This window comes from Wolffia australiana, chromosome 13, assembly GCF_029677425.1.
Source record: "Wolffia australiana isolate 7733 chromosome 13, ASM2967742v1".
Lineage (NCBI taxonomy): Eukaryota > Viridiplantae > Streptophyta > Magnoliopsida > Alismatales > Araceae > Wolffia > Wolffia australiana.
In genome coordinates, this window is record NC_135847.1 from 2520046 (window position 1) to 2531379 (window position 11334).

Genomic DNA, 11334 nt, shown 5'->3' on the forward strand with positions numbered 1-11334 from the left:
TATGTAGGAGGTGGCTAGTTCCCACACTCCCCTCGCTGATGCCACCACAACTTCGCCTCGCCTGTGAGGAAGTAGCTAGCACGCAAAACTTTCTTCTCATCTGAAAGTTCTATGTCACCAAAATATCAGTCGCAGTCGTAGAGGAAATCCGCCACTACGTCTTCCCTACGGGACTTGTCGAACCACAATGGAGGGAGACTGTGCCTTTCTCCGTCGTCGTCGTTGGGACGGCTATTGGGGCCTTCTTCCAGCTTCTCCACCTTAAGCTACAGGGTCAGGACCATCTCGGTTAGCTAGCGGATCGTGTCCTCATGTTGTCTCACAGTTTCTTTGAGGACCTCCTGCCTCTGGCGGGTCTCCACCTGCAATTCTCTTACATCCGACTTTCCTTCGTCGTAGTTTTTATCCACTTGGGTCTTCAAACCCAACACAACCTCTGCTCTTTCTCCTTTTGCCGTCGCTCTTCGTGTAATTGTGCGCGAAAGGACTCCATCTCCTCAACCAGGGTCAGAAGCACAGGGGGAGGCGATCCAACCTAGTTTAGGAGATGGAGTCTTTTCAGCCTACTAATTAAAGAAATGAAATTGAGCCAGGTAATCATTAGCTTTTATGATGTTATTTCCCTCCGTGATGAGCACCTTGAACTGTTTGTCTGGATAGAAACCTTGCTATATCTCACCTCTCATCCATTACCCACATAATTTATCATATACTTCCTCAACAATTTTACAACTTGAGGCCCAAGAGAACTGAACAATTTCCATTAAAACTATTAATACACATCTGTGATTATGTAAAGAAAATCATTTGATCATCACTCTAGGGGTGGGGGGTGAATTATGTTCATAATGAACTTCTTTCATAAATTATAAATTCTTCCTACCTCCTTGCCAGATAAGGGCTATATAGCTATATGTGAATGGAGTAGAAGAGAGAGAATCCAAGAATCCTTTCTATACTGGTATGTGCTAGTCCTTTATCCTTGTCAACAGTTTAGGCCACCCAGGCCATAACTAAGCATAAATTAAATCAATGTGTAAGAAGGAATATTACCTCAATTCATTGAGCTTCAATAGCTTTCTTATCAGCCATCGAGGTTTATATGGACTTGTGTCGATCTCCTATCGAACCGCCAGGGCTTCAAGTGGAGAATTCATCTTCAACTAGGTTTTCAAGCCATCATCATTGTCATCATCATTGTCATAGCCATCGTCATCATCAGAGTCAGAGTCATCGTCAGAGTCATCCTCCGAGTCAAAGTCATCATCATGGTTGGAGTCATCATTAGAGTCAAAGTCATCATCATGGTCAGAGTCATCATCAGAGTCAGAATCATCATCATCGTCAGAGTCATCATCAGAGTCAAAGTCATCATCATGGTCGGAGTCATCATTAGAGTCAGAGTCATCATCATGGTCGGAGTCATCATCAGAGTCAGAATCATCATCATCGTCAGAGTCAGAGTCATCATCATCGTCAGAGTCATCCTCAGAGTCAAAGTCATCATCATGGTCGGAGTCATCATCAGAGTCAGAGTCATCATCATGGTTGGAGTCATCAATAGAGTCAGAGTCATCATCATGGTCGGAGTCATCATCAGAGTCAGAATCATCATCGTCAAAGTCAGAGTCATCATCATCGTCAGAGTCATCCTCAGAGTCAAAGTCATCATCATGGTCGGAGTCATCATCAGAGTCAGAATCATCATCGTCAAAGTCAGAGTCATCATCATCGTCAGAGTCATCCTCAGAGTCAAAGTCATCATCATGGTCGGAGTCATCATCAGAGTCAGAGTCATCGTCGGCGTCATTGTTGGAGTCATCGTCATTGTCATTGTCGGAGTCATCGTCATCGTCATCATCATCATCATTTTCATCATTGTCGTCATCGTCATCATCATCATTGTCATCATCATCGTCGTCGTCATCATCATCGTCGTCGTCATCATCATCATCGTCGTCATCGTCATCATCATTTTCATCATCATCATCGTTGTCATTGTCGTCATCATCATCATGAGCGATGTCATTTTCATCATCGTCATCATCATTTTCACCATCATCATCATCATAGTTATAACTATCGTCCTCACCATCATCATCATCTTCATCGTCTTCACCATCGTCATCATTACCATCGTCGTTGTCGTCATCATCCAGGGGAGGATGAACAGTGGAGATAATGATGTCACATCACCATCCTGTCACATTATCATCATCATCATCATCATCATCAGTGAAGCCAAACCCTAGTTCATATTTATTTAATACCCAATTCTGGGCCAAGCCCAGTACCACTCTTCCAGAGTCCATCTAACGACCATCGCTGACCCATTTCACTCTCCAGATCTTCGCTCAATCCTGCAATTTCGCGGTGAAGATCGCCATGGCGGGATGGATCTCGTCGAAGCTCAAATCCGCGGAAAATTTCCTTCAACAGGCAAGTAATTTTTCTTTTCTGCTTCTCAGATCGTACAAGAAGAGTTTAATTTACTTATTCTGCCTTAAATTGTGGTGTCGTTTCTTATTTGATTGAAATCGGCCCAGATTGATCAGCAAGCGGCGGAATCCTTGCGGAAAGGTGAGACTTTGAATTCATCGCTGGTGTTAGACGAAGGAGAAAAGCTCGATGATCCGAGGAAGAAGGCGGATGTAGCGCCGGTGAAGCTCCAGCTCCCGAGAAAACATTTGGGGGGAGTTTCACGGCCTCAAGATGCCAGCAATCGGCCTGCTAGGGCTTCCAATTCGGGAGATCTATCAAGATTATCTTCTTCCTCAAGATCCGGGCCAGAGAATTTCTCAATTTTTAAAGAAGGTACTATTCAATTGATCTAGAATTATACTAATCCAACGCACTTAATAAAAATCTGACCGATTAACCAACCTACTTATTACTTGTTGTTGCATTGAAACGTAGAAATCAAGAATCATACTAATCCAACGCACTGGATAAAAATGTGACCGATTAACCAACCAAAGAATTACTTATTCGAGATAACTGCTTGTTGTTGCATTGAAACGTAGAAATTTGACTAATCTGTCTAGAAATCATCCACAGAGGAGGACTGGACGAAACTGCTCAGTTCGACAACCTCCATAAAGTCCGGAGTCAGCAGCCCAAGCACATCGATCCGTTCTCCAAGAAATTTTAAAAGGCAGACGCTTCCTAATCGAAGGAGCTCTGCCAAACCGGAAAGGGAAGCGGAAGCTGTGCTTGCTACCAACGGTACCACTGAAATTCAAGCTCAGCCGAGCTCTACCCTGGTGAATTCAGACAAAGTTCAATTGGAATCAGGAAGATCCGAGGAAATTGTTGATTCAGAATCCGCCCGAGATGGGAAATCAGTTGAGAAAGCTCGCGCTTTGGATGAAAAAGAAGTCCTTGAATCCATTGTTTCTTCTTTGGATTATGGTTTAATGGTGAAACAGGCCGCTGATTCAAAGGGGGAGGAAGGATTTGGCAGAAAAGAGAAGAAATCTGATGTGAATATTCTTAGTTCTGCGAGTAAGTTGCCAAGATTTGCTTCAATAAGCAATGGGAGCTCCGATTCTGGTACTGAATCGTCTTCTTCGTCTGACTCGGAGTATGAAAGCGAAAGAAAAGCAGAAAGAAGGAGAAGAAGGGAGAAGATCCTTGCTGAGAGAGCGGCTGCCATGGCTATGGAAGCTATTAAAGAGCGGGAGAACCTTGTCGCCAGGCTAGAGGGAGAGAGAGACAGCCTGCTTAAAGTTGTGGAAGAACGGCAGAAGCAACAAGCTCAAGAAGTAAGGTTTCTTCTTTTTCTTGATTAAATATTTGTGGTTATAGTTTCTGGGGTTCACTTGTTCTTTTTCAAAAAGTGGATGTTAACACATAATTCCGTTCTTATGAATATCCATAGATACATGCATCCCGGCGTCATCAATGGATCTTTTAATCTGTCCATAAGGATTGCATATGCGATGATGAGCGGACGATGATGATGGTGATGAGGTATCATCATCGTCCTGATCTTTCATTGATTGACGGATCATCATCATCATCATCAGTGTCAGTCCAAGCCCAAGTATGGATGATAATTACAAAATCATCATCATTTGCCAAACCTAGTTGGGTGCCAACAACCCTGAGAGGAACCCTGCAGCCCTGCTCTCTTTTATTAACCTACTCAGTTACACTTTAAGTCTTCTATTCTAATACAGGGATAGGAAAATTACATGAAAGCCCCCACTTCCGACATGGCGTAGCTACTTAAATGAAATGATATGACAAAGGAAACTCAATCGATAGACTCAAATTCACTTAATGTTTCCTACTCTTATACAGGGATAGGAAAATTACATGAAAGCCCCTACTTAAATTAAATGACATTAATGCCAAAACTCAATGGACAGACTCAATTCCTACATCTCATACCCAATTTATCTTTGATGGTGCTGATGTAATGAAAACTTTCTCACCAAGAGGCTCTAATGCATCCCCACATTCCACGTCAAATACTTTCAGGCGTCACAGTTGCAGTCAAGCATGATGGAAACCATGGATGCTGTGGAACTTGAGAAGCAGAAACACCATAGCACAAGAATGGAGGCACTTGCTCGGTTGGCAGAACTTGAGGTGCATTTGTAATGCAAATATGTGATTTTTCTTCTGTAAACTCATATTTTTTGCTATTTCTGACTGGGGATATGGCTAAATTTTCAATTAATACAATGAATTTAATGTGCCCGTGAGGTTATAAAACTGGGTTTTTTTTTGAAAAAGCGAGGAAGCTCACCCAAGATCAGTAATCCTCCCTATATTATTAAGTGGTAGAAAGTCATAAATACTCCTGTCCGCTGTGCTCTGGGCAATATGGGCGCGCCCTTGACCCAAGGAATCCCTACGCCCTCCGTTCACCTCCTTCTAAACCAAACAGAAACTAGCTCTCCCATTGTGTATTATGCCAAACAGTGACAACTCCCGTCCTTTGAAAATGACCTCGTTGCTGTGCAGCCATATTGCCCAGAGCAGAGCATGCAGCCGTCCTTGTTCCCCCCCACCCTCCCGCAGGTATTCCATCCCGTAGAGTCTCAAAAGCCTCCTGTCAGGAGACATTTACCCTGTTATAGACTGGCTGGCCCATGCTGCCCAAGCAAACAGGCGTTCAAAGAAAAGATGGGACCAATCTTCGCCCCCTGTGGACGTAGCACATTCTGCCAGGATTTCTGGTAGCCATCTCTTCCTGAAGGTCCACATAGCCAATCTTTGTCCAAGGAGAAACCACCTGAACAACAGCATTTTTAAGGGGATCTATAGCTTCCATACGACTTGATATGCATTGATGATCAACAGTTCCTCCTCTGCTTATGGAAGGGTATTAGAGAGAGAGGGAAGGAGAGAGAGAAGTGAGAGAGAGAAAGAGAGAGAGAGAGAGAGAGAGAGAGAGAGAGAGAAAGAGAGAGAAACAACGGTTACAATCTGTAATCGACTCCTGAACCCCATCAGGTGAATTCAACTTCTTGTCTTCCCTTCTTAGTGGAGGGTGCCATCTATTGAAGGGAAAACTAATCTAAAGACATGATTAAAATACCATTGACAGAGGTTGCAGATCGTAACAGTTAACTAAGTTTTCAATAGTTTTGCAGACAAGAAATGCGGAACTCTCAAGATCCTTGGCGACCACACAGTGGGATCTTCAAGTTAAGGTGTGTTCCTGAGTTTATGTATTCAAGATCCTATCCAAGCTACAAAATACAATGCATACAAAAAATATTTGCTGTTTTGAATCCCCTTTGCTTTTATATTTTTAATATCCACATCTTTTTCAAGATGTCAAAGTTCCCAGTAGTGTGTACATGATACCTTCATCAGCACTTTTTGTTCAGAAAAAGTCTCTTCCTCGGAAAATGATAAATCTTTATAACGAACCATTTAATGTCCCGGTTTTTTATATCTTGCCAAACCATGCAATAAGAGTGGAAATCAAGGGAAGAAATCACGTCTTTATCATGTAAATACATTATCTTATAATCGTCTTCCCATCAATTAGGTCGATGAAGTGGTGGATCTACGTGAAATGATTGAAACAAAGGAGCTGTCTCAAGAAGGTATAATTTAATCCTACTTTTCCAGAGTATATAGTCTTATTGAACGTTTATCTGCCCACCGTTAGTTTTGAAATCTTCAGCGATGCATTTCGAATTTAGGAAGTTAATTGTAAGCATTATTTTTAAAACATTCCTACGTTCAGTCTTTGAGCTGTTTAATTTGTCCATTTCCCCATGGAATATAAAATCATTACACATATTATTAAAATGTTGAGCTGAGCCTTCCCTGAAGGCCCAAGAGCGAAGACTGTTCAACTGAGAAAGAGGAAAAAATCTGACAATAGGTTCCGAGTACATGGATACAATTAGTTATAAACTGAGAGCAGAATAATGCTAATTTATGTGCGTCTGAATCATTTATTTTTATAACTCGGTTGCTACGAAGTTCAGATGGTTTTTCTAACGCATGTAAAACACATGGTTTTGTTATTAATATGATATTTAATTCCAATGATTAAATTGGTACTGATTTGTTCTTTTTTCTACAGCGCTTAGACATAGAATGTCAGGTGTCCGTCTGAGTCCTTCTTCAGAACGTGTCAGTTCATTTTCCTCCACATCTTGAATTTACATTTTCTACATTACCGCACTAGAAAATTCCTCTTATAGTCTCTAGGATTGTAGAACCGTTAAAGCTCTCTTTTCAAACAGTCACTTTTCATGAGATAACTTGATTTTTTTGTTGTTTCACCAGGAAGCGAAAGAAAATGAATATGAACGTAAAGTACTGGAGGCAGAGTATCAGTTCTTATGCGACAAGATTGGTCAAATGAGGGAAAAGGTTTCATGTTAGCAAATATTTGCAAAGATTCTTCCGTTATACTGTGCTTATGCAGATTTGCAGGAAAATCCTAATGTTTCACTGTTTTATAATTTTTTTCATTCATGTTATTTTTTCATTTCTGAAATAAATTCTACAACCTATAATATGCGTCCATTGAATACTCTTCATTCTTCAACCCGTTTCGACCTGAGCCTCAAACCCTATCAGTAAGCATAATCCAAGGAAGTCAAACCAAATTTCCTCAAATCCGAGTGAACTACTGATCTCACTCACAGATTTCGATTCATGTTGGCTAGCTTTCATTTGTAGCTCTAAAATATGCAAATTTTCATGAAAACCATTTGTTTCACAGTTTTAATATCTTCTGAGAAACATGTGATTATCGTGTTTACGTAATATCTCCGGTACGCATCAAGCCAGAAATTGAAATCAAATGCCCAGAACGCCAAATTAACTACAGATCTCTTTCATCAGTTCGTTTTCATGTAGGTATCATGTCCTACAATACTAACGATTGATGATTTTTCAAGAGACGATTTAATTATGCCATTAAAGTTAGTTTGGAGTTTGCTGTCTGACAAAGCAGCTCACTTAGCCGCATTGTTTGATTTGGACTCTTAAAGGTGAAAACTCTGGAGAGGAATATTCAGATGTCGACGGAACTGGCGCACCCGACTGAGGCAGAGATTGAGCTCAAGAAGCGGCTGGTGCAGCTCACAGACCATCTGATTCAGAAGCAGGCCCAGGTATTTCTCTCTCTCTCTCTCTGATCCCGAAACCCTAAACCCTAAATCCTAAACTGTATCTTTAATAATTCATGTACATTATTTGCTGAAATATGATTAATTGCCCACTTTCTGTCTCCTGCTCTCTAATCTCAAACTATTATTTCTATTTTAAATTTTCGAATAGGTTCTGAAATAAACAATGGGACATCCAAAAGCTCCGGCGTATCCTCGAGGATCTATCTTTGAATAGAACGCGACTTTTCAAAAGGGGAGCCTATGATTGCAATGCTGCTGAAAACAAGGCGCGACGAGCGTTGTTTTCAGATTTAAAATCAAAGCTACAGCTCTCAATCTCTATCTACTAAGATAGAGATTGAGCAGACAGAATCACACCAGAGAAAGAGATAAATCACTCTTGGGGCACAGCAAGAAGTTGAGAGCTGATAGAAAGATCAAGCATTTGTACAAATTCCTTTGATGGGTTAACATACATATCTAGGCATGTGAGATTCAACGGCCGTTACAACTGCTAGTTTGGAATTAATGTTATGTAGCATGTGAGGGACATGTGCTACATCATAACAGTATCAAATCTTATTGGGCAAATAATAGATATTTTCCAGATGCCTGGCTTTTTGTCTTATGTTTGATTATCCTTTTATTTGTTTCTTTCAGAGAAACAATCAGATAATAGCCCAGCTGCCATCCTATTTCTCATCTCTCTTTGTTCTCGTTATTTCCAACTAATCTTACCAGCTCATAATTGGGATTTAATTGAATAATCAGTTGCTTATCCGCATTGAACGAGTATTATCAACTAACAATGAGGTTCAATTGTTATCCAAATGGTAACAAGGCATAGACTTCATTGACTTGACTTCTTATAATTTTTCTCTCTTTTACCATCAGGTTGAGTCTCTCTCCTCAAATAAGGCGACCCTACAGTTCAGAATAGAGGTACGTGGACCCCGCCACTCTGTGGCGTACGCCGCCAACCAAAAATCAAAGAGTCTGTTAAAAATCATTGGACTAAAGAACACGACAAACTTGACCATTAAATAGTTTAAATGGAAATTTGGTTACAAGGCAAGAAAAAATTCTTGTTTGCTTGGTCTTCAAAGTTTCTAACCATGAATGAGTGGGCTTCCAGACCATATCGAGGTTGGTGTCAGAGAGTGGGAATGAAGGGGAGGATGGTAAGCAGGCTCTCGTGGTGCCGGCAGCGGCAGTCCCGGCGAGGGTGGTGGACATCGAGGTCGGCAGTGGCACGACGACGGTGGCAGGAGAGCGGCAAATGGGCTCAATTCTCCGGCAGGTTGATGGAGTTTTCACTGTTGGCGCGGTTTTCCTGAGGAAAAATCCAACTGCAAAATTGTTTGCATGGGCGTACCTCGTCTGCCTACACCTCTGGGTTGGGTACATTCTTACTGCCTCTTCTTGATCAATCTTGGGTTTCTTTCCTTTATTTACTAATCTATTTATCTATCTCTCTATCTATCCATCCATCTATCAATCTTGTTACCTATCTACATTGGCACGTCAACACAAGGAAAGGACAGTAAGAGGGATAAGGTGAAGGGAGGGTTGAATTAGGGGAGAGATAGATCAATGATGCAACAATTAGAAAACTTTCCTCAATGGCTTCCCAAATAAAATTCATGGAGTTAGTATTTGAGAACGAGAAAGAGAGGGGGGGCGAGAGACAGGGAGAACGACCGGGAGAGAGAGAGAGAGAGAACGAGCAGGAGAGGGGAGAGAGGACGAGAGAGAGAGAGAGGGAGAGAGGATGACCAGGAGAGGGGGAGAGAGAAAGAGATAGAGAGAGGGAGAGAACGCGGCCGGGAGAGAGGGAGAGACGATGAGAGAGAGAGAACAAGAAGGAAAGAGGAAGAGAGTGAGCGAGGGTGAGAGAGAGAGTGAGGGCAGATAGAGGCTGAGAGAGAGGGCCAGTCTTCGGTCCGGCTCGACGTGTGAACCGGACCCGGATCGGAAGGTTTGGTCAGCCCTAAAAAGACTGATCGACGGTCCGGTTCGGTCTGGTCTGACCAAATTTTGGTCCGACCGTGTCCTTCCCTACTCATATCATGATAACTGCTCTGGAGGCTATCTAAAAGGTACACTTATTATCATGTCTAGCATATCATCCAGTCTAGGAATGTGAAAATAAAAGGGCGTTAATTATCTTAATAATTTTCCTTCTATCAACACATAGGCCTCTAGCCTACATTTATCAGGAGTCAGTGGAGCTGGGACAAAACTACGACTAAGGCTAAAGGCAATAAGCAATATATTTTAATCATAAGTAAAGTGTTACAATTGGTCAAGTTATTAATGTAGCATGCTGGATGTAGCATATGGATGAGAATTGGTAAGAGATTTAGATAAAGGACCCCCGGTGACTATGCGTCTTCTGGTTGTACCATCTGATTCGTTAAACGTTGGTAAATCAGTAAGGCGATCGCCGTCTGCTGGTATTGCAAATAATGAAAGAAAGATCTTTTCTGTTATAGAGCCCATATGATCGTATTGATCCTTCCTTGAAAGAATTGCAAAATCCTTTTTTAGGGAGCAAACAGGAAAAGCAAAAAAGGGAAGAGGGTGCTTGGCCAATCCTTTCTAAGGAGCTTAGCTTCCCAACCATTGAACTGAATGATACAACTTGAATTTTTTTATTAACTAGAAAATATTTAATTCAATTGTAAGGAATTTAGATATAGAACCACAAGTGACTGGTATTACTTGATTTTTTAAAAACTAGATAATACTTGCTTCAAATGTAAGGGATTTAGATATAGGACCTCTAGTGCCCCTACATGCAGTAATAAAATATGAAACTTTGAGTCAGAACATGTGCTTGAGCCAGATACATTGAACCACCCCTCAAGAAATAGGAGTATAAGACATTCAATAGAATGTAAGGGATTTGTTGTTCATGTCTAGAATCAACGATCTGGGTCCATGTTACTAGTAAAGTAGGCCGCTAACCGAGGCCAAGGGGGGGATAGAACCATCATATCCAGGATATGTTGTCCCATATATTTCCATTTTGTTACCTAGACAAACCCACAAATCATGTGCCAAAGTCAAATGGCATCATTCTCTGACCCCTCTTTTTTTACATATGTATTGGAGGGCCAAGCACCTTTTATGACTGACAGCCGGTTACTAGAGGGGAGGGGGAAACGTATGTGATTCTTTATAATGATTTACTTTACTTTGAATTTTTATAGAAATAATATTTATTTAATTTATTGCATCATCGCTTCTGCTAGAAAATGCTCTCCTATGCTCCCACTCATTACTTTGCACTTTAATTTTTTAGGAATTTTTCTGAAAAAAATGGTTGGTGTGAGTGGCGCAAGAATTTTTTGGATTACCACATAGGATACTCGGGCCATGGAATAAAGCAAATATAAACATGCCATGTATTTTAGTAATTATCTCATCAAGATGATATGATTGGTCATTGAAATTTCCCTCTTTAAATTGGATCCAATGATCTTCTATATCCAAATAATGTTAGGTAAACCATACGTGCATTAAAGATGATGCGAACATATGAATGATAATCTCTTAAGTTTGTATTCCCTTGACAAATTATATGTTAGATGTGGGAGAAGAAGAAGAGTGGGAGTCATATCCAAAACCTGACACCAAATCGATGCAATATAGATGGAGATGAGATAAATGTAGGGAAAAAGTCTAACCGGAAGTCAACATATATATATAAATACAATGAATACACAAGAATGTT

At 41.0% G+C, this 11334-nt stretch overlaps 1 protein-coding gene across 1 annotated transcript; it reads left to right on the forward strand.

Annotated features, from left to right (window-relative positions):
• The first annotated feature begins 2281 nt into the window (after positions 1-2281).
• Positions 2282-9087, forward strand: GC2 (golgin Putative 2). Its single transcript, XM_078585127.1, has 11 exons — positions 2282-2439; positions 2547-2814; positions 3058-3764; positions 4486-4596; positions 5607-5666; positions 6011-6068; positions 6557-6606; positions 6763-6849; positions 7476-7598; positions 8490-8537; positions 8731-9087. Exons 1-11 carry the CDS (start codon positions 2386-2388, stop codon positions 9019-9021), a joined length of 1857 nt encoding a protein of 618 aa, XP_078441253.1. The 5' UTR covers positions 2282-2385; the 3' UTR covers positions 9022-9087.
• The last annotated feature ends 2247 nt before the right edge of the window (positions 9088-11334 follow it).